The 24,307-nt window shown below is 42.5% G+C and overlaps 1 protein-coding gene across 1 annotated transcript; it reads right to left on the minus strand.

Moving 5' to 3' along the window:
- On the minus strand, window positions 1-23,615 carry LOC115385648 (phthioceranic/hydroxyphthioceranic acid synthase-like). The gene is made up of 7 exons (XM_030087722.1): window positions 23,569-23,615; window positions 23,342-23,414; window positions 21,122-21,275; window positions 6,251-6,411; window positions 5,933-6,139; window positions 5,629-5,810; window positions 1-5,547 (listed from the first exon to the last, which is right to left on the minus strand). Exons 2-7 carry the CDS (start codon window positions 23,400-23,402, stop codon window positions 1-3), a joined length of 6,312 nt encoding a protein of 2,103 aa, XP_029943582.1. The 5' UTR covers window positions 23,403-23,414; window positions 23,569-23,615.
- Window positions 23,616-24,307: the final 692 nt, after the last annotated feature.

Genomic DNA, 24,307 nt, shown 5'->3' on the forward strand with positions numbered 1-24,307 from the left:
TTAAAATCTGGTGGAGAGAACATTTCTGTCTTCAGCTGGAGGAAACTCTTCCATTTCACTGTCATGCACACCCTGAGCTGCTTCACTCAGCATGCTGATCACTGTTGATATTGTGGCATCAGGATCCAATAGTTTCACCAAAGGCACATTCACACCTCTCTCCTGAAAGATCAGATTTTGCAGAGTCATGGCCTGCATGGAGTCAATGCCCAAGGAGGACAGATTTGTGTCATCTCCCAGCTCACTCTGATCCAGGCCTATGGTCTCACTTAGCAGAGAGATCACATAGAGTTTTGGTGAGACAACATCAGCTTTTATATCTTCACACTCCATCGCTTTGGATTTTTGGAAAGCTTCCTCAACTAATGCTGACAGACGCATTGTCAAGGCCCTATTTTGAGAAAGGATGTTGTAGCGGATGTTTCTGAAATGAAACCTGCACACAGCTTGTTGGGGTCGGTTGAGCACAAGACATTGCTCCAAGCTTTTATGAACTTCAGGCACATCTAAAACCATCATGCCTTTTGCCTCCAGAAATCGCTGGAAATGTTCTTTGTTCAAAAGCAAGCCGAGGTTCAGGGCACCCCAGTTGATAGACTGTCCAGGCAGCCCAAGCTTGCGCCTGTACTGACAAAACAGGTCTAGAAAAGCATTGGCTGCTGCATAGTTTGTTTGGGATGAATTTCCCAGAAAAGCAGAGATGGAGGAGTAGCACACAAAATAGTCCAACTTGCACTTCTGCGTTGCATGATGCAGATTCAGGACACCATTGACTTTGGGTCTAAAAACCTCCTCGTACAGAGATCTGTCAAGAGTTTCAATCAGCCCGTCACGCAAGACAACTGCACTGTGAAACACCCCCCTAATCGGACAACCGGGAAACTTGAGGTTGATGGCAGAAATAACCTTGTGCACATGCTCAGAAACAGATATGTCACACTCCATGCTGGTGATGCTGTTGCCACACTGTTTCTCCATATTGAGTATCTCTTGCTGTACATCAGGTTTTGGTTTGCTCCTTGAGAGTATTACTATGTACTCACCGCCTCTTTGAGAAATGAACTTTACAGTTTCAAAGCCCAAACCTGAAAGACCTCCTGAGACTATATACACGGCTCTCTTTCGAAAAAGCAGTGTGTTTGTTGGCATCAGTGGAATGGCAGACAGCTTCTGGCCATCACCCTTTTCCAGAGTCACTACAGCCAGTGTCTTTGCGCAAAAGTATGACTGTGGTTTCTCTGAATCAAGGCATCTGCTTCCAGACTTTTCACACTGAAAAGTGAAGTTTCGAAGTGCAAACTTCCTGTCGAAATTCAGGGACCTCAACCAGTGTTGAATGTGTGGCTTGTGTGCTCTCAGGTATCCCTCTTTGAAAATATCTGACACCTGGATTGTGTGTACATGAACACTGCCCTTAAAGTTTTGAATCACTTCCTGAGTTTTCACACCCTCCGTTGGACATTCACAGACGATCACAACATGTTGAATGCCTGGAAATGTTGAAACCTTAGCAGCCAGGGATTCATCCAGTGGAGGCAAGATGACGCATGCTTTCATGTGCCTGACATCGACGAAAGAGTCATTGCATTGTGTGCCAACTGTTACATTCCAGCCAGATTTGGTACAAGCACACGCCAAAACCTCCACCAGAGCAGAATTATGCACTGAGCAAAGGATCCCTAAATTATGTTTGGCTCTTGGCAATGCTTGACGAACAATCTCGAATGCGAGGACAAAGTGGGAAACATTTGGTGTTTTCTCAAGATATGGGAACCTTTTGGTGCGGTAACAAACATCTTCTGGGACTCTCACCTTACTAGTAGCCACCACAGGATAACATACAGCAACATGGTCTCCCACTTTCAGTTTCCTCACATCTGTTCCCACTGCCGTAACAGTCCCACTGAAGTCAAGAGCAAGCAGCTTGTGTTTCTGAGATGAATGCTTGTTCCAGTACAATGTCTGACCAAATTTTAGATGTGAGGAACTGACAGGGAAATAATCAAATGTATGGACACACAGTTTCCTTGGTTGGATTTCCACCAATGTCTCACTCATTTCCTTGGCATCTAGTTCAAAGCGAATGGCACTGAGTTGAGTTATATTGTATGCATCATTTGTTTGAAAGACACATGTTTCAGGCATTGAAGAGTTGTAATGGCCCTCTGAACTGTCAGTAGTTTCTGGAGGGGTACGGACAACAGAAGGCTTCAATATCTGCCCATCTTTTACCACTAACTCTGGGTAGCTGCTGCAAGGATATGACCTGAGGACCTCAGACAGTGCCTCGATGTCCTTGGCAGAGACAGTGCTTATATCAATGAGCTGAAAAGAAAGCTCTGGTATCTCCGCAGCGAAAGATCTTGTCATCCCAGCCAGAGCAAAACCTGGATTTATGTGGTCTACGGTGATATCAGATGAACAATATGTTACTGCTCTAATTGAGTTTGGGAAATGGATTTGTTTCAGGTGAAGGACAATTTGTCGGAAAACCTCACAGCAGCTTGTCAAGTTCTGAAGAACAACATCGGCACCATGTGAAGTGAGGTTTTCTTTGCCCCAGAGAAACAAGACCTCATCAAAGTTGTTCTCAATATCTGTGATGTTGAGATTTTCCAACAGAGAAGGAAACCCACTGCTCAAAATGTGTTTTGCATGTGTGAATGATACATATCTGGAATTCGAGTCCAGATGCTGTTGCAAACCTTGAGCAATCCCAATAGGGTCACAGAAGACCAGGGCCTTTGGAGGAGGAGCAGGACTGAAACCAGGGATTACACTGTAGACATTGTGGTAGAAATACTCCTCAACAACATGAGAGGGGCTGCCAAGGTATTTGATCATCACATGCTTAACCTCAACCAACACTCTCCCCTTACTGTCTACAAAGCAGCCACAGACCTCAAAGTGATCAGTGCCCACATCAGTGGCTCGCAAATAAACAATCATCTCCTTTTGCAAAGGTTCAAACACTTTCAGACTTCCTATTTTGGCAGGAAATCCTGGTCTACCAGCAAAGATGTGTTCAACTGTAACTGGAAGAAGCTGCATCAGATAATCCAACACAACGGGATGAATGTGGTAATCATAGAATTGAGACATCAGTTCCTCAGGGACTGAGATGGGTGCAAAAGCCTCCTTCAGTTCTTCCCCATAATGTATGTCTGCTTTATTTTGGAATACATCCCCATATTGGAAGCCCCCCTGAGAGAGATAGCCATAGAACTCCTTAAGGTTCACAACAGATGTACATCGTTTCTGGATGGAGGTCAGTGAAATGCATGACTCCTCAAGCAGCCTCTCTTCATTCAAAACAACAGTGCCTGATGCATACACAGCAGAAGAGGAAAGTATCATGAATCTGGTTTCTTGGTCTTCTTGTTCAAGTTGCACTTTAAGTTCAGGTGATTTCTGACTCAACACAAATGGGTTGTGAAAACTGACACTCAGCTGGACAGAATTGAGGGGCACTTTTGGTTTTGCAGCTGCCATGAATGCAGCTAAACCCACCTCAGCATAGAAAGCACCAGGGATGATGGGTATCCCATTGTACTTGTGCTCTGTCAAGTAGGAAGAGGATTCGGACTTCAGATCACAGGTGAAAATGTTGCTTCCACTTCCTGTCTGATGGAGCACTGGGTGGTCACTTTGTGTATTTTTCTGTGCTGCTCCAATGATAACATCTCTGTGTGAACAATCAAACTGGTATCGTGGGAAAGACAGTGGCATCGTCTCATAGCCCCGGTAGAAAGTGTTCCAGTCTACTGGAGCACCGAGTTCAAAAAGTTGAGGAACAACAGACCTGACTGATTCATGATCTTTCTTTGGCAACACAGAGGCAAGAACAGCTGTGCCATTTCCCAGAGTTTCCATGATGTTTCTTTGCAATGCCCTTCTTGGCCCTATCTCCACAAAGACTAAGCTCCTCTTATCATTAGCTACTAATCTCAATGCCTGCTCAAAAGCCACTGGCTCACGAATGTTTCGGGCCCAGTACTCGCCTGTGCAGAAATCTCCCTGCTGAACTTCCTTGCCTGTTACTGTTGAAAACAACTCTGCGTTAAGCTCATTCATGTGCAAGGAGCCAATTGCCTTTTCAATATCTGATAGGATCGGGTCCATCATGTGGCTGTGGTAGGCAGTGGGAACATCAAGCAGGCGGAGGAACAGATTTGGACCAATAGCTGAGTTACTGAGCTCCTCGTGGAGGTTCTCAATTGCACTTGCGTCACCAGAAAGGGTGCAAGAATGAGGACTGTTGAAAGCAGCGACACAAACTTTACCAGCGTAGGGAGGAAGAAAAGATGATACCTCTGAAACAGGCATGTTGCTGACCACAAGCATCATCCCTCCTGTGACTTTCCTCTGGAGAGTGCTCCGGAAATATATGACTTTCACTGCATCTTCAAGTGACAAGAGGCCAGAACAGTGAGCAGCTGCAACTTCACCAACAGAGTGTCCAAGAACTGCATCAGGCTTCACCCCCCAGTGCTTCAGTAAGGTGGAAATCCCCACCTGGATGACAAAGAGAAGAGGCTGAATAACATCTGGATTGTTGAAGTCACTACTCTCAGTCTCACTCTCAAGTGTCTTCAGAATGTTAAGACTGCCCAGACTTTGGAAACACAGGGATATCTCAGCGATCTTTTCTCTGAACACAGACTCTTTTTCCAGGAGCTGCTTGCACATACCGTGGTAAGTGAGACCGTTACCGCAGAACACAAAAACCAACTTGGAATCTAAGGTGGCTGGGGTGACATTTTTTCCAACAGAAGCTCTCAGTTTCTCTTTAAGGTCAGTAACACATGTTGCCTCAATGACTTTTCTGAATTTATGCTTTTGGTGGCTTCTCCTGCAGGCTGATGTGTAACACAATGACTGCAGGTGAACTTCCTCATCTGCCTCCAGCTGTTTGATGGTGTCTTCCATAGTCATAGAAAGGGATTTCAATGAACTGGCTGATGTGACAAAGTAGTTCACTTGTCTTTCATCAATTTTTTGCTCAGCACATGGTTGCATGTGCTGTGTGACAATGGCGTGTGCGTTTGTCCCCCCAAAGCCAAAGTTGTTCACTCCAGCAGTTCTTACTCTACTTGTTTTCCACTTTTCTGTTTTTTGAGGAATTTTGATGTTCAAGGATTTGGCATCTACACTGGAACTGTCATCAGAGTAGAAAACTGAGGGAACAATGGTCTTATGCTTCATCATCAGGAGAACCTTGATGAGTCCGGCCACTCCAGCTGCAGATTCAGTGTGTCCAATGTTGCTCTTCACAGAGCCAACCCACAGTGGCTTTGAACCAGGGGGTCTGGCTTTAGCAATGACATTTGAAATGCTCCCTGCCTCTGTTGGGTCTCCAGCTGGAGTTCCTGTCCCGTGTGCTTCTATGTACTGGACATTTTCCAGGTCGGAAACTGAATAGACCCTTCTGAGCAGCTCCTCTTGTTGTGTCATGGAGGGTTTGGTGATTGGAGTGACAGAGTGTCCATCTTGGTTTACTGCTGTTTTACTGATGACACCCCAGATATTATCACGGTCTCGGAGAGCCTGGAAAGAAATCACATGGCACCAATCAAGCTGAAAGTAACAGAACAACAGTTACTTGTTTAGTTTTTTCCACATTCACACCTTTTTAAGGGGCTTCAGGAGAACAACCCCACAGCCCTCCCCTCTGCCGTAGCCATCTGCTCCTCTGGAGAAAGGTTTGCTGGTTCCATCAGGGGAGATCATCCTGGCCTTGCTGAGTGCAACAAATACTCTTGGCTCAATAATGCAGCTGACTCCTCCACATACAGCCATCTCAGAGTCACCTGATAAGAGAGAGAAGAATCCTTTTCCTCAATAACGCTTGATGCCATGCTGTCAGTCATCCACTACGCTTGCTGGAGTGACTTTCACTCCAAGTTTGAGTTCCGTCAGACGACATACTGACCGAGTTTAATGGATTGGCAGGCAAGATGCAGCGCAACAAGAGATGATGAACAGGCACAGTCTATGGACAGCGAGGGTCCAGTAAAGTTGAAGATGTAGGAGACTCTGTTTGCTGCAATGCTCATAGCGAGCCCTGTGCCTGTCCAGTGGTTGATCACACTTGGATGTACATATGCTGCGTTTGTTTCATAATCTCTGTTCATTATGCCTACAATAGAAAACAGTAGAAAACATTTATTTCCTGAGCATTTATGACTCTACATATGTATAGCGTGAATTAATTCTATTGTTATCTGAGAACATCTTGTCATTGTCTCACCAAAAAACACTCCTGTCCTTGTTCCGCTGGCCTTCTCCATAGGAATGCCTGCATTCTCTAAAGCCCGGTATACACACTGCAGGAGCTGTTTTTGTTGGGGATCCATTTGTTCCACTTCCTTGTCACTAATACCGAAAAACCTGTGGTCAAACTCATTGTACCTGCAAATGTTCAGAAAACATTATATTGACATTTTGTGTTGTGGATTTTTGAAATTCACCATAAATATTTCTATTTGCAGAGCAGAGGTTGAAGTAACTCATTGCAAATATTAATATTGTTGTCATTAATATATTTTTGATTGATTTGTTTCACACATGTAATTGTACAAATGCTTAATTACAGTTGAATGTGTGCATTTCTCACCTTCACTTAGAGCTGGGCAACGATTAAATTTCTTAATTCCGATTAATCGCATCCCAATCCTGTAGTTAATTGCGATTAATCACAATTAAAATGGCTCATTTGAAGTCTGCCGAGGCCATTCAAACTTGTGTGTCATCATTTTACAAGTCATCAAATATGATTTATAGCTTAAAATACCAAGTCTTTACCAAGAAAGTCCCCCCCAACACACACACACACACACACACACACACACACAAAACTAAGAGCAGAGCTGATGAAAGATTTAAGTTTCTTCTGAGGCCACTTCCTCAAACTTCATTCTATCTCTGAGCCTCAGACACAGAAGGCAGCCTAAATTCAGTCACGCTGAATTGTGCCTAATATTTACCTTTATTAAGCCCGCTAGTGTCTTGACGGAAATTTTACTTTATTTTGCGTCTTTTCAGCTCCTTAAAAAGACCCAGCAAAAAAGAATCTACTACATTATATGTCAAACGAAAGATTTATGGCCCCCCAATAAACCCCTCCCCTCGCCATTTGTGGACCATTTGTCCAGCGTTTGTCCACTGCGCATTTGTCCCCCCCCCCCCCCCCCCCCCCCCAAACTTCCTTCCGTCTGAGGTCTTTTGAAGTTTTTACGACGGGTTAGGTGTTGACACATCTGAAGGGATGAGTAGGAGCCAGACAGTCGGTTAGAGGGGGGTGAATTTAAATTGAGATGACGGAGAAACGTGTCATGAAGAGGTTATATTACAAGCCGAGTCATCCTGGTAGTTTCGGCGGGGTAGAGCGGCTTCATAAAGCGGCTCAAGATGAGACGGGAAAGAAAGTTAGGGTGGAAGATGTGAAAGACTTTTTATCATCTCAAGACACCTATACTCTGCATAAACCAGCTAGGGTACATTTTCCAAGGAACAGAGTTTTTGTTACAAGACCTCTCAAACAATTTCAGGCAGACCTTTGCGATATGCGCGCGTTAGCGGATGAAAATGATGGGTATAGTTATTTACTCACGGTCATCGATGTGTTTTCGAAATTAGCGTACGTGCGAGCTTTGAGAAAGAAGACTGCGGCTGAGGTGGTGTCTGCCTTTGAATCCGTCTTTTGTGAGAGCCAGACGCCTGAAAAACTACAGACTGATGCAGGAAGAGAATTTTTCAACAAAAGTTTCAAGATTCTGATGAGGAAACACAACATCATACATTTTGCCACAGCCAGTGATCTAAAAGCCTGCGTGGTTGAAAGATTTAACCGAACGTTAAAGACCAGAATGTGGAGATATTTCACTGCTAAGAACACTAGACGGTACGTGGAAGTCCTACCAGACTTAGTAAAAAGCTATAATAACACTTACCACAGTAGTATAAAAATGTGCCCGGTTGATGTGAGTAAGGGCCTTCAAGTGTTTCACAATTTGTACGGTACGCCTACACCACCAGACAAGAGAAAACAAAAATAAAGGCAGGATTTAAGGAGGGCGATGTTGTCAGAATATCCAAGTTGCGAGAGGCCTTCGATAAAAATACGAACAGAGATTCACGAACAAAGTATTTACGGTGTCAGAATGCATTCCGCGTACTCCACCGGTATACGAACTCAAAGATTATGACAGCAAAGCGATCGAAGGTTCATTCTATGAGCCGGAGCTGCAGAAAGTGAAAAAAGACTCATTAACATTTTTCAATCATACAATTTTCAAACAGGCTGTTAGATATTACATTTTACTACAAACAGATATGTCCGGGTGTCTGTAGCACTTTAGATGGTTATATGACCTTTTTAAAGCTCTCCAGAGGTGAACCTAAAAATTATGATCTAAAAAAGAAACTCAGGTTTCATCTTAACATGTAAAGCAAATAATCAAAAGTGTTACTATTTGTGACCTGAAGATAACCAAATCTGCTCCTAACTTGAAATTTTAAGTTACTGCTCTCAAAACTTTGAAACATGTAGCGTCCTTTGTGATAAGCATCGTGAAATTCTCTGATGTTTCCCAGTTAACGTGATCACTGGAAAACCTTCACATCCACCCAAGTTCTAATATATAAATCTGAAAATACAACTCAAAAGGAGGTAAGGTTTTTAAAAAAGTGTATAAAATACAAGAAAAGGTATAAATGAATAGTAAAATCATTCAAAGACAGAGTCTCATTCTAAATATTCAAAATAAAGCCACACAAACTTAATCAGGAAGCGTAGACACGCGCTTGAATAAAAACAGAATAACTGGTTGATAATTTTCACAAACTCAAATTCAATTTTCTGTATAAGAGACAATAATGATGTTGTCGATGTACGCCAAACAAAACCGAGTCAGCAGGTAATGTCAGCTTTGAAAGCTGCTGTCTCACAGCTGCAGCGTAGACGGTTGGACTGTCCGAAAAAAAAAAAAAAACAACGTTAATCTTGTAAAGCGATATTGTTGGTCACAGAAGGTGAAACTAAACAAATCCTATGTATTCCTGTGTACAGCAGAACACAAATACACAACTGTGTACCATTTCACTCTGGCTGCTATTGATACTAAATAGCATTAACATCTGGTACAACCGGAGTTAAAGGAATGACGCTGAAATTTATTTATTTTTCCTGTGCAAATCTGTACTTCTTTGTTCCTGGTTTCAAAAATGGGGTTTATTGGGGTGTTGTTTGGAGACAGACATGACACTCCTCGTTTCAGCAATGTTTGAACCACTGGCCTGATCCCCAGTTCTTTTTCCTTTGATAAGAGATACTGTTTAACACAAACAGGATATTTCGCATAGTTAATTGTTGCTTGATAAGGTTCCACAGCCAGCAATCCTACATGATTTGCAAATACAGATTTTCTTCCCCTTTCTAACAAATCCACAGAAACATTACCAAAGAACAAAATATGACAACCCCTTGTAAGAGCAGCATTATATAAGAACAAAGAAAGGACGAAATAAAGTGCTTAGTTTAAGAAACAAATACAATCATCAGCTTTACATACCTTCTCCTGTAGCAATTTCTTTTCTGAACAGTCTCAACCAGTTGCACAAGAAACAGAATTTCAACTCAATATACATTTTCTCACTCTTTTTGCTACTCTGATAGACAGTAATCACTCCGTGCTGCAGTTTGCGCCGCTGTTTTAGGTGGTGAAAAAGATTTGTTGTGCTTCCACTCTTGCCTGTATCTTGTTGATAGCACTCCCTACATATAACATGACTCTGTTGCTCATCTGATACTTTAAAACTGAACCATCTCCAAATTACTGAGCCACTGTTTTCTTTTTTTTACTGAATGGGGTTTTTATTGGGGTGTTGTTTGGAGACACACAATGACTCCTCGTGTCAGCAGTGATTGAACCACTGGTCTGACCCCATTTCTTTTTCCTCTGATCAGGGATACTGTTTTAACAAACAGGATATTCTACATAGTTAATTGTTGCTTGATAAGGTTCCATACCCAGCAGTCCTACATGATCTGCGTGCTGCGTCCATAATTTAGATGGAGCAGACGCTCAAACTGACGGAGGTTGTAACAACACATCCAGCTGAACTTCTGCTTTCGTTGTATTTTGCAGGATTTTAATGAACAAAAATGCAAAGTGTCCTCATCATGCGACCAAACAATAACATTTTAGTTGCTATCTTCATCATCTGGTGGTCTATGGAGAAACTGGTAACAAATGTCAAGTATTTTAGTCCCAGTGATCACTTGTAACTGCACTTTGAAGTTTTTACGATGGGTTAGGTGTTAAGGAGATGAGTAGGAGCAAGACATACGGATAGAGGGGGTGAATTTATATTGTACTGAGAAAAGCGTGCCATGAAGAAAGTTAGGGTGGAAGATGTGAAAGATTTTTATCATCTCAAGACACCTATACTCTGCATAAACCGGCCAGGGTACATTTTCCAAGGAACAGAGTTTTTGTTACAAGACCTCTCAAACAGTTTCAGGCAGACCTTTGCGATAGGAAGACGGGCTCACCTTTCCTCCTCTCCTCTCTTTCATCCTCTGGTTGTCTATGAAGAAACTGGTAACAAATGTCAAGCATTTTAGCTACTGTCCCAATGATCATTTGTAACTGCACCGATGAATGGTTCAATGTTTCCGTGCACATCTTTTAATAATAACATCAGTCCCTCTGGAGAGAGACAAACAGTATTTGTGGACTTTCTACTCTGTCCGAGAATGGTTTATCTACCGGTCTGCTTGATAGAATGCTAATGTTCTGATTCCCTCTATTGTGAACAGTCAAGTCACCACATCAACATTTAGAAAAACAGAGGCTGCTTTTTGCCAAACAGTGAAATACTGTCCTACCGTCTGATGTATGTTTGGAATGTTTTACTGTTACTCACTCTGGAGCACAAATTCTATATAATCTTAATTTTGATAGCATATCTTTTTCCTAAATCACAAACACATGTTGAAATTTCCAGCCATCTCTCTCGACCGGTAACAGTTTTGACAGCGGTTCTCATGGTGGGACTCCAGAAATGCTGACAGTTTGAACAGTGTAATTACTTCATGGACAGTATATCTCCTGCTGACGAATACAAGAGAGAAATGCACCTACATTTCCGAGAAACTTTTTTGGTTTCCCTTTAATGTTTAAACAAATCTTTGGTATTTTCTACCGCTGTATTTGAAACTTGTGCCTGAATAACCATCATTATTATTATTATTTGATCACCGTCAGCGTCCCAATACTGTCGGCCGCTTCATTGTGTAGAAGTTTTTCTCCACAGAAAGGGAACTGCTCTCTGTTCTGGTGTAATGTTTGTCTTTGGTACTTGTTGAGTTTTGGCCTTGATTCAACACTTGTGGCACTCCGGAGGGTCTAGCTACTTTAGCTTCATCTCTTTTTTTTTCTTTTCCTTTGCTCACAGTCTCTGATCATTGAGGTTTCTTCCCCCTTGCCAGTGTTTGATCATTAGTATTATTATAATAACGTCGGCCCCTAAATCGTCGTTGATTTGGTCTCATCCTGTCTCGTTCTCATCCTCTGAAGCCTGGTAGTGTTGATACAAACGGTCTATACTCTCACAGAGTTGTGTACAGCATGAATGTCAGATTTTTGATTTGCAAACAATCCAGTTGCATCTAATTCTCTAGTCTTTTTTTTTAGTAATTCCACAGGACTCAATGAAAACACGTCAGGGGTTGCTAATTCTTTAAAGTATCAGAATCCTGTGTTCCCAGTCCATTAATGATCATTGACACAAAGAAAGGTTCGGCTTTATGTGACACTTTTAATTTTGCCATTTCTTTCCAACATTTAAGAAATCTTTCTGCATATTCAGACACCTGTTCATCAGTCCGTTTCTTACAGTGAAGTTCTCGTGTTATCACATCTGCTAAAGTAAGAAGCTTTTCCATAACTTTATCATGTATCGTCCACCATAAAGTCCACTCATTAGAGAACAGGAATTCCAGAGCAGTTTCTCAGCATGATCTATTTGCACAGGGGGGTTACTGACTCCATCGTAAGAATAAAGATTGCTTCACTAAGGAGCAGGAAATGGTTGTAGTACAGGCCTGCAAGAACGCCCCGGAATACAACTGGCCCCAAAAAACAGCAAAACGGGTCGATACTCAGATGCTTTAAAGAACATTCTGTGAGAAGACACGGAACGAGGGAATCTAATCTAACTTTTTTCTTTCAACCGTTTGTCAACTTCTCTGATTGACCTGACCAGACTAAATACACATTGGGAAAAAACTCTGTGGAAAACCACAAAAGCGTCAATTGACGCAAAGAAATGGCTTTAGCACCTCTGCATGGTGAGGCTGTAAGGCCTTGTTTGTACTCACTTCCAGAATCAGCACCTGTAGCTTGCTTCAAACACTCACAGCCAGACCGAGCGTCTCTACAGGCCTGATGTGCTTCTCACCTCCAGAGAATCATCGTCAGCGTCCAAGTTCCTTCAACTTCCTTAAATCAGACACAAAATACGCGTCTCTCTGCTTTTCTTCACCTAGACAGGACGCCACACTGTCAAATGACTTCCTCAGATCAGAACACACACACACACACACACACACACACACACACACACACACACCCTCCCCCATGCTGACTCAGTGGAGGTGGGGGAAAGGAGGAAAAAATAAAAACGCTGAAGTCCTGTGGGCCCTCCTCTCGCCCTCCCTATAGAAGGGGCTCCCTATAGAAGGGGCTCTATTTATACGAGTCGTTAAATACATCAAGCCCATGTTGGATCACTCCAATTAAAAAATACAGATTTTGGAAGAAAAAAAAATGGCTCAGGAAAGAATTCACATACCGATCATCCGGGACACACCGATCATGGTGTACGAAGAGACGCCGATCATCCCGAATGCGCCCAAGAAGCATATGATGCACCTGCTTCGGACCCAGCTCCGTCCATTGGAATCGTTGAAGGAAGAATGGCCGCTGAAACCGTACGGACGGCGCGGTGCATGGGGCTACGTGTTCAAATATACGACGGGGGAGCTTTGCCTCTATCAGCGAGGCGAGGGTGAAAAGCAGGGAGCTGTACCTTCTATAGCGATGCTGAACTCCAACGACTGGGGTGTACTGTATCACATGATTGTTCGACATTTTCGGGCAAACCCTGATGAAGGTGGCGCGAAGCCCGTCGATCCAACGCTGACACCAGGTCGACCTCTGAAGCGTGAGTCCGTGGAGGGTGATGCACAAACGGGGTCTCCTTCTTGGAAAAAAAAAGTGCTTTACAGCATTGAGTGGCAGTCCAGAGCGGGTGTTTCAGGCACTATGTGCTTTCGCGCCTTCATTTGTTGCTACGAAGGGAAAAAAGGCTCGGAGGAGTTTTTTTTGGAGACCTTTAATACCAGCTGCGGCATATTCCATACATTGCTAAATGTCCCGCTGGTCGCATGGAAGGAAAGGTTTGGAGGACCGGACGATAAAATCGGCTCACTTTTTCGCAGCTGCTGCTACTGGAAAGACCTTCTAGCGGTTAAAAAAACCCTGTTTCCTTCGGCCTCCATTCAATCCTCCAGCTTTTAGTTCACCACGTCCACGATCCTACCAGTTTTTCTGCTTAACCCCGTCCCACGGACCTTCCTGCCACCCGTACACATTATAAAGACTGCGATCGATCATTCCACATCAAGAAGATATGGAGAACATCAGGAGTATCCGTAGAACCAGCTCTCGCGTCCTCATCGATCCGCTGTGGAGCAGAACTCCGTTGGTGGAGTACCCCATCAACATGTTTGCGGATGAATCGTCGAATTTGATGTCACCCGCCTCCCCGGACCCTGACTCTCAGCCTGGTCCCTCTCGATCGCTGTACACCATTCCCGAGACCTGCGACCCGGATCCAGGGTCCCTGGGAGATGATGAGGATCGAAGCAGGGAGGTGAGCGCTGACGACGGAGACCTTCAAGTGGATGAATCCCAAATCCCCGACTCTGAGGATTTTGTGGAGCCGGAACCAGCATCTTCGCCTCCTGACACTCCAGAGGTTGAGGAATCCGAGGATGAGCTGGACGGGTGGATGCCCTCGGCCATCATCAAAACCGTCAAAACAGCGGTCGTCCATCTGCTGGACATTGTGACTCACAAGTACCGGGAAGAGCTTTGCTACGGATGTCAGATCAGACATCCGAATGAGAAACAGCATCCTTGTTTACAGCAGGTGGACGAATATTTCTATCAAACTCACTTTTGCCGTCTGATGGAAAAACTGTGTACCGACCGTTTCATTCCTGCTATTCAATGTTTGTTATTCATGCGCAACATTAAAATCGACGATGTGCGAGTCAAAACTGTGGCAGAGACGTTGCTGAGAGAGATGAGATCCAAAGAAAAGTTTGTGGAAACTTTTGCAGATGTGTACGACAATCTGATCGGGCTGGATGTTGTGAAAATTGGTGAGCTTGGAATTGTGAAAGAATGCTGGAAGGAGAACTGAGGCAGGCCTGGAGCTGTCCTGACGTGTTCAGTATTGTTTTTCCATCTAATCTTATTTTTAGTTTTGCATGTCATCATTTCTTTGTAGCTGGGCATACTGTTCTTAATTTTAAAGAAACTTTAAGTTGTGTGTTCCTTTTCAGTTTCATGTCCGTCATGAGACAGGTTAGTTTTACCCTACTGATGATGTGTTGTTGCAATAGTAATCCTTCTTCCCTACTGCTTGGTAGAAAAATTGCTTTGTGCGTGTGTGTTTTTTTAAATAAAACAAAACAACAACAAAACAAAAAAAATCTGGTTTTCTTTCAGTGTTTCTGAAAAAACATGACTGACAAAACGGTGGTTGAAAAAAGCATTCTACCCCCCTTCATCGACCTGCCCTCATCTGCCGAACCGTTTACGACCCAACCGTAAGTGTGTGTGTGTGTTCTGACCTCATCTGCCGAACCATTTACGACCCAACCGTAAGTGTGTGTGTGTGTTCTGACCTGAGGAAGTCATTTGACAGTGTGGCGTCCTGTCTAGGTGAAGAAAAGCAGAGAGACGCGTATTTTGTGTCTGATTTAAGGAAGTTGAAGGAACTTGGACGCTGACGATGATTCTCTGGAGGTGAGAAGCACATCAGGCCTGTAGAGACGCTCGGTCTGGCTGTGAGTGTTTGAAGCAAGCTACAGGTGCTGATTCTGGAAGTGAGTACAAACAAGGCCTTACAGCCTCACCATGCAGAGGTGCTAAAGCCATTTCTTTGCGTCAATTGACGCTTTTGTGGTTTTCCACAGAGTTTTTTCCCAATGTGTATTTAGTCTGGTCAGGTCAATCAGAGAAGTTGACAAACGGTTGAAAGAAAAAAGTTAGATTAGATTCCCTCGTTCCGTGTCTTCTCACAGAATGTTCTTTAAAGCATCTGAGTATCGACCCGTTTTGCTGTTTTTTGGGGCCAGTTGTATTCCGGGGCGTTCTTGCAGGCCTGTACTACAACCATTTCCTGCTCCTTAGTGAAGCAATCTTTATTCTTACGATGGAGTCAGTAACCCCCCTGTGCAAATAGATCATGCTGAGAAACTGCTCTGGAATTCCTGTTCTCTAATGAGTGGACTTTATGGTGGACGATACATGATAAAGTTATGGAAAAGCTTCTTACTTTAGCAGATGTGATAACACGAGAACTTCACTGTAAGAAACGGACTGATGAACAGGTGTCTGAATATGCAGAAAGATTTCTTAAATGTTGGAAAGAAATGGCAAAATTAAAAGTGTCACATAAAGCCGAACCTTTCTTTGTGTCAATGATCATTAATGGACTGGGAACACAGGATTCTGATACTTTAAAGAATTAGCAACCCCTGACGTGTTTTCATTGAGTCCTGTGGAATTACTAAAAAAAAAGACTAGAGAATTAGATGCAACTGGATTGTTTGCAAATCAAAAATCTGACATTCATGCTGTACACAACTCTGTGAGAGTATAGACCGTTTGTATCAACACTACCAGGCTTCAGAGGATGAGAACGAGACAGGATGAGACCAAATCAACGACGATTTAGGGGCCGACGTTATTATAATAATACTAATGATCAAACACTGGCAAGGGGGAAGAAACCTCAATGATCAGAGACTGTGAGCAAAGGAAAAGAAAAAAAAAGAGATGAAGCTAAAGTAGCTAGACCCTCCGGAGTGCCACAAGTGTTGAATCAAGGCCAAAACTCAACAAGTACCAAAGACAAACATTACACCAGAACAGAGAGCAGTTCCCTTTCTGTGGAGAAAAACTTCTACACAATGAAGCGGCCGACAGTATTGGGACGCTGACGGTGATCAAATAATAATAATAATGATGGTTATTCAGGCACAAGTTTCAAATACAGCGGTAGAAAATACCAAAGATTTGTTTAAACATTAAAGGGAAACCAAAAAAGTTTCTCGGAAATGTAGGTGCATTTCTCTCTTGTATTCGTCAGCAGGAGATATACTGTCCATGAAGTAATTACACTGTTCAAACTGTCAGCATTTCTGGAGTCCCACCATGAGAACCGCTGTCAAAACTGTTACCGGTCGAGAGAGATGGCTGGAAATTTCAACATGTGTTTGTGATTTAGGAAAAAGATATGCTATCAAAATTAAGATTATATAGAATTTGTGCTCCAGAGTGAGTAACAGTAAAACATTCCAAACATACATCAGACGGTAGGACAGTATTTCACTGTTTGGCAAAAAGCAGCCTCTGTTTTTCTAAATGTTGATGTGGTGACTTGACTGTTCACAATAGAGGGAATCAGAACATTAGCATTCTATCAAGCAGACCGGTAGATAAACCATTCTCGGACAGAGTAGAAAGTCCACAAATACTGTTTGTCTCTCTCCAGAGGGACTGATGTTATTATTAAAAGATGTGCACGGAAACATTGAACCATTCATCGGTGCAGTTACAAATGATCATTGGGACAGTAGCTAAAATGCTTGACATTTGTTACCAGTTTCTTCATAGACAACCAGAGGATGAAAGAGAGGAGAGGAGGAAAGGTGAGCCCGTCTTCCTATCGCAAAGGTCTGCCTGAAACTGTTTGAGAGGTCTTGTAACAAAAACTCTGTTCCTTGGAAAATGTACCCTGGCCGGTTTATGCAGAGTATAGGTGTCTTGAGATGATAAAAAATCTTTCACATCTTCCACCCTAACTTTCTTCATGGCACGCTTTTCTCAGTACAATATAAATTCACCCCCTCTATCCGTATGTCTTGCTCCTACTCATCTCCTTAACACCTAACCCATCGTAAAAACTTCAAAGTGCAGTTACAAGTGATCACTGGGACTAAAATACTTGACATTTGTTACCAGTTTCTCCATAGACCACCAGATGATGAAGATAGCAACTAAAATGTTATTGTTTGGTCGCATGATGAGGACACTTTGCATTTTTGTTCATTAAAATCCTGCAAAATACAACGAAAGCAGAAGTTCAGCTGGATGTGTTGTTACAACCTCCGTCAGTTTGAGCGTCTGCTCCATCTAAATTATGGACGCAGCACGCAGATCATGTAGGACTGCTGGGTATGGAACCTTATCAAGCAACAATTAACTATGTAGAATATCCTGTTTGTTAAAACAGTATCCCTGATCAGAGGAAAAAGAAATGGGGTCAGACCAGTGGTTCAATCACTGCTGACACGAGGAGTCATTGTGTGTCTCCAAACAACACCCCAATAAAAACCCCATTCAGTAAAAAAAAGAAAACAGTGGCTCAGTAATTTGGAGATGGTTCAGTTTTAAAGTATCAGATGAGCAACAGAGTCATGTTATATGTAGGGAGTGCTATCAACAAGATACAGGCAAGAGTGGAAGCACAACAAATCTTTTTCACCACCTAAAACAGCGGCGCAAACTGCAGCACGGAGTGATTACTGTCTATCAGAGTAGCAAAAAGAGTGAGAAAATGTATATTGAGTTGAAATTCTGTTTCTTGTGCAACTGGTTGAGACTGTTCAGAAAAGAAATTGCTACAGGAGAAGGTATGTAAAGCTGATGATTGTATTTGTTTCTTAAACTAAGCACTTTATTTCGTCCTTTCTTTGTTCTTATATAATGCTGCTCTTACAAGGGGTTGTCATATTTTGTTCTTTGGTAATGTTTCTGTGGATTTGTTAGAAAGGGGAAGAAAATCTGTATTTGCAAATCATGTAGGATTGCTGGCTGTGGAACCTTATCAAGCAACAATTAACTATGCGAAATATCCTGTTTGTGTTAAACAGTATCTCTTATCAAAGGAAAAAGAACTGGGGATCAGGCCAGTGGTTCAAACATTGCTGAAACGAGGAGTGTCATGTCTGTCTCCAAACAACACCCCAATAAACCCCATTTTTGAAACCAGGAACAAAGAAGTACAGATTTGCACAGGAAAAATAAATAAATTTCAGCGTCATTCCTTTAACTCCGGTTGTACCAGATGTTAATGCTATTTAGTATCAATAGCAGCCAGAGTGAAATGGTACACAGTTGTGTATTTGTGTTCTGCTGTACACAGGAATACATAGGATTTGTTTAGTTTCACCTTCTGTGACCAACAATATCGCTTTACAAGATTAACGTTGTTTTTTTTTTTTTTTCGGACAGTCCAACCGTCTACGCTGCAGCTGTGAGACAGCAGCTTTCAAAGCTGACATTACCTGCTGACTCGGTTTTGTTTGGCGTACATCGACAACATCATTATTGTCTCTTATACAGAAAATTGAATTTGAGTTTGTGAAAATTATCAACCAGTTATTCTGTTTTTATTCAAGCGCGTGTCTACGCTTCCTGATTAAGTTTGTGTGGCTTTATTTTGAATATTTAGAATGAGACTCTGTCTTTGAATGATTTTACTATTCATTTATACCTTTTCTTGTATTTTATACACTTTTTTAAAAACCTTACCTCCTTTTGAGTTGTATTTTCAGATTTATATATTAGAACTTGGGTGGATGTGAAGGTTTTCCAGTGATCACGTTAACTGGGAAACATCAGAGAATTTCACGATGCTTATCACAAAGGACGCTACATGTTTCAAAGTTTTGAGAGCAGTAACTTAAAATTTCAAGTTAGGAGCAGATTTGGTTATCTTCAGGTCACAAATAGTAACACTTTTGATTATTTGCTTTACATGTTAAGATGAAACCTGAGTTTCTTTTTTAGATCATAATTTTTAGGTTCACCTCTGGAGAGCTTTAAAAAGGTCATATAACCATCTAAAGTGCTACAGACACCCGGACATATCTGTTTGTAGTAAAATGTAATATCTAACAGCCTGTTTGAAAATTGTATGATTGAAAAATGTTAATGAGTCTTTTTTCACTTTCTGCAGCTCCGGCTCATAGAATGAACCTTCGATCGCTTTGCTGTCATAATCTTTGAGTTCGTATACCGGTGGAGTACGCGGAATGCATTCTGACACCGTAAATACTTTGTTCGTGAATCTCTGTTCGTATTTTTTATCGAAGGCCTCTCGCAACTTGGATATTCTGACAACATCGCCCTCCTTAAATCCTGCCTTTATTTTTGTTTTCTCTTGTCTGGTGGTGTAGGCGTACCGTACAAATTGTGAAACACTTGAAGGCCCTTACTCACATCAACCGGGCACATTTTTATACTACTGTGGTAAGTGTTATTATAGCTTTTTACTAAGTCTGGTAGGACTTCCACGTACCGTCTAGTGTTCTTAGCAGTGAAATATCTCCACATTCTGGTCTTTAACGTTCGGTTAAATCTTTCAACCACGCAGGCTTTTAGATCACTGGCTGTGGCAAAATGTATGATGTTGTGTTTCCTCATCAGAATCTTGAAACTTTTGTTGAAAAATTCTCTTCCTGCATCAGTCTGTAGTTTTTCAGGCGTCTGGCTCTCACAAAAGACGGATTCAAAGGCAGACACCACCTCAGCCGCAGTCTTCTTTCTCAAAGCTCGCACGTACGCTAATTTCGAAAACACATCGATGACCGTGAGTAAATAACTATACCCATCATTTTCATCCGCTAACGCGCGCATATCGCAAAGGTCTGCCTGAAATTGTTTGAGAGGTCTTGTAACAAAAACTCTGTTCCTTGGAAAATGTACCCTAGCTGGTTTATGCAGAGTATAGGTGTCTTGAGATGATAAAAAGTCTTTCACATCTTCCACCCTAACTTTCTTTCCCGTCTCATCTTGAGCCGCTTTATGAAGCCGCTCTACCCCGCCGAAACTACCAGGATGACTCGGCTTGTAATATAACCTCTTCATGACACGTTTCTCCGTCATCTCAATTTAAATTCACCCCCCTCTAACCGACTGTCTGGCTCCTACTCATCCCTTCAGATGTGTCAACACCTAACCCGTCGTAAAAACTTCAAAAGACCTCAGACGGAAGGAAGTTTGGGGGGGGGGGGGGGGGGGGGGACAAATGCGCAGTGGACAAACGCTGGACAAATGGTCCACAAATGGCGAGGGGAGGGGTTTATTGGGGGGCCATAAATCTTTCGTTTGACATATAATGTAGTAGATTCTTTTTTCCCAGCGGGCTGAAACGTTGCACCAGCAAAACACGTGATTTAAGTTTCATTTTCATTTTTGTCATATTTGCGCTCCTTATTTCAGTTTATATTGACATTTTTTGTTGTGAGTTTTTGATATCCACTATAAATATTTCTCTGTGCAGAGCATAGGTTGAAGTAGCTCATTGAAAATATTAATATTGTTGTAATTAGTAGTTTTTCATTGATTTGTTTGAAGTATGTAATTGTACAAATGTTTAATTACAGCTTAATGTGGGAATTTCTCAAACTCATTTCTGATAAATCCATAAATTATTGCTGCGTGAAATAAGGAACTAAAATAATTTTTTAAGTTTTTGATCTATTTGTTTTCAGTAAGTTCACTCTTTTAACTGAGAAAGATAAAACATGCTCCTTTGTTTGTCTGAGAAATGCGAAGTGTACACAAAAATTTTATATGCAATCTTAAGTCACTTAAAAGTAATTAATGCTTTACAGATGAAATGATAAAATATTATTCTCATGAATGATAGAAAGTTCTGAAAACTCCAATGAGAACATGCACTATATTATGTTAAACATATATAATTATGGCTATCTGAATCTGTTTCCTGTTAGAGTTTAACGACATACCTATCAATGAGGGCAGCCTTGGCTGTGCGGGATTTTCCCACCTTGTTGTCATCTGGGTCATACCAGCTGGATACATCAAACCTCTCTTTGGGAATTTGCACAGCGCAGTTCTTCCCCTCCAGTAGAACCTTCCAGAAGTTGTCGAGCCCCTCCCCTGCAAAAGAGCATGATTGAGATTGAACAAAATTTTAACATGATTATCCATTTGGACACTTGGGTGAAGAGAGGAGCAGAGCTGTCGACCAATCACCACCTGGTGGTGAGTTGAATTCGTGTTGTGAGGGTCTGCTGGGAACGTCTGGTGGAACCCTCTGTCAGCATGGTTTTCAACTCCCACCTCCGAGAGAGCTTCTCTCATGTCCCGAGGGAGGCTGGGGACATTGAGTACGAGTGGACCATGTTCTCTACCTCCATTGTCAAAGCAGCTGCCCGGAGCTGTGGTCGTAAGGTCTCCGGTGCCTGTCGGGGCGGCAACCCCCAAACCCGGTGGTGGACACCGGAAGTAAGGGCTGTCGTCAAGCTGAAGAAGGAGTCCTATCGAGCCTTGTTGACTCATGGGACTCCAGAAGCAGCTGACAGGTACCGGCAGGCCAAGCGAACTGCAGCCCGAGTGGTTGTGGAGGCAAAAACTCTGGTCTGGGAGGAAATCAGGAGGCCACGGAGGAGGACTAGCGGTCAGCCTCGAAGAAATTTTGGCAAACCGTCCGGCGCCTCAGGAGGGGAAAGCAGGTCTCCACTAACACTGTTTACAGTGGACGTGGGGGCCTGCTGACCTCAACTGGGGATATCATAGGACGATGGAAGGAATACTTCAAGGAATCTCCTCAATCCCATTGCCACATCTTCAGTGGAGGAAGCAGAGGCTGAGGTCTCAGAGGTGGACTCGTCCATCACTCAAGCCGAAGTCACCGAGGTGGTTGGTAAGCTCCTTGGTGGCAAGGCACCGGGGGTGGATGAGATTCGCCCTGAGTACCTTAAGTCTCTGGATGTGCAGGGACTGTCTTGGTTGACACGTCTCTGCAATATCGCGTGGCGGTCGGGGACGGTGCCTCTGGATTGGCAGACTGGGGTGGTGGTCCCCCTGTTTAAAAAGGGGGGCCGGAGGGTGTGCTCCAACTATAAGGGGATCACACTGCTCAGCCTCTCTGGGAAAGTCTTTTCCAGGGTACTGGAGAGGAAGATTCGACCAATCGTCGAACCTCGGATTCAGGAGAAACAATGTGGTTTTCACCCTCGTCGCGGAACACTGGACCAGCTCTATAACCTCCATATGGTGCTCGAGGGTTTGTGGGAGTTCGCCCAACCAGTTCACATGTGTTTTGTGGACTTGGAGAAGGCGTTCAACCGCATCCCTCGCGGTTCCTTGTTGGGGGGTGCTCCGGGAATACAGCGTCCGGGGCCCCTTGTTAAGGGCCGTCCGGTTTCTGTATGACCAGAGTAGGAGTTTGGGCCGCATTGCCGGCAGTAAGTCGGACCTGTTCCCAGTGCATGTTGGACTCCGGCAGGGCTGCCCTTTGTCACCGGTTCTGTTCATAATTTTTATGGACAGAGTTTCTAGGTGCAGCCAGGGGCTGGAGGGGGTGCTGCCCTCGCGACCCGGCCCCGGATAAGCGGTGGAAGATGGATGGATGGATGGATGGATTATCCATTTAGAAAGAAAGACATTATTCATTATTCAGACTCAGTGGTACCAGAGAGATTTTGTCCTTGGCTTTTCACCCTTTTTGAAGATTCATGAAGGGTCATGCAGCCTTGCTCATGGGACCACATGTAAAAAGTGGATTTCACTTTTCCTGTTGAAATGTCTTGAATTGAATCAGAGCTTTGGAAGATTGAGCAAAGATTTAATCGATTCAGTCTCAAATGAACACTGTCAAAATGCCAACTTTCAGATATGTCCCAAATAAAAATTGTACATTTTCCTTAATATACATTACACGGGGTCACAGAAACCGACATATCCCTCTGTAATTCCATACATCTGTCTGTTGTGTTCATTTAATAAACAACCACACAGAAAAAGTGTTTTTCTTTCCAATAAATTGATTTAAAAAGCAAAACTTACTCATGTTTTTTGATTTATCAGAGCACAATCTAAATATTTCAAATATTTATAGTTGATTTCTTTTTTCATTTACTGCAATAAAAAATATAGTATCTCAAAGGTATCACTGTGCACGCCTTTCCTCTGATTTCCTGTTAGCTTGGAGTTCTGCTTACCTCCTGGAAAGTTACATCCAATTCCCACCACAGCAATACCATCTTCAGCTTCTTCCATCATGACAGAACGTCACTGAGGAAAATAGTGAAAAATGAAAAATACTCTCTGCGTATTCACAGTCATGATAATCATGCATGTATAGGCTGCAGCAGAACAGAAATAAGGCTCAAGAAAAGTACTGTAATTAGATCAATAACAGTTGAGTAAAGCAGCAGCGTTTCCTTACCTTCATCCTGCTTTCAGGTTCCCTGAGTGATGGTATCACTGCAGGACCTGCAACTGATTCTTATAGCCAGCTGCTTTTCTTTATTAAACATTTATGATAGATTGTATACGTGTCCATGGAGATGAATTACTCCAGTGCACACATTTGTGGCTTCTTGGGAAATGATAACTAGATGTAGCACTCGTGTCAGTAATTCCCGAGTAACCACGATCACTGGACCAGTTCTAGGTTCGAACTGAGTGGGGGAAAGGAAATAAGACACCAGGAATCACTTATAACAAAAAGCCGGCAACTTTACTTAACTTTGACACAAAACAAATGAACAATTATACAGTAATGAAATAAACACTCCTTTTTTCCTTTAGGAATGAACAATGTTTGAATTGTTATTTGGAAAAATTCCAAAGTTCTAATTTGGAATCTAACAGAAATTATTTTAATTCCTATTTTATCTCTTTCTTTGATTTGGACCAGTCAGATTAAATTATTCTAATATAGTCTCAAATAAAATAAGTAAGACCTACTTAATTAAGCTTTCCTTGAGTAACTTTTATTTTAGATCTTTGTATTGTGGGTGAATAAATGTATATAAATCACCTCTTTTAAAGTTTAATTTAGAATTCCCTTTCTCTTTTTGCTTCCTTAACAGAACACAAAATATTTCACCAATTGAAATCACAGTACAGATGAAAAATATCAAAATGATCAATATCAAATTCACAGTTCCAAGATTATCCTG

The sequence above is a fragment of the Salarias fasciatus genome, unplaced genomic scaffold, assembly GCF_902148845.1.
Source record: "Salarias fasciatus unplaced genomic scaffold, fSalaFa1.1, whole genome shotgun sequence".
Lineage (NCBI taxonomy): Eukaryota > Metazoa > Chordata > Actinopteri > Blenniiformes > Blenniidae > Salarias > Salarias fasciatus.

Coding starts and splice junctions, on each gene's coding strand:
- LOC115385648 (XM_030087722.1), bottom strand. CDS start 23,402: ATGATGGAAGAAGCTGAAGATGGTATTGCTGTGGTGGGAATTGGATGT. Junction 6,412..21,121: donor AAGGCTGCCCTCATTGATAG/GTATGTCGTTAA, acceptor GAACATTTGCAG/GTACAATGAGTTTGACCACA. Junction 5,811..5,932: donor CTGCCAATCCATTAAACTCG/GTCAGTATGTCG, acceptor CTCTCTTATCAG/GTGACTCTGAGATGGCTGTA.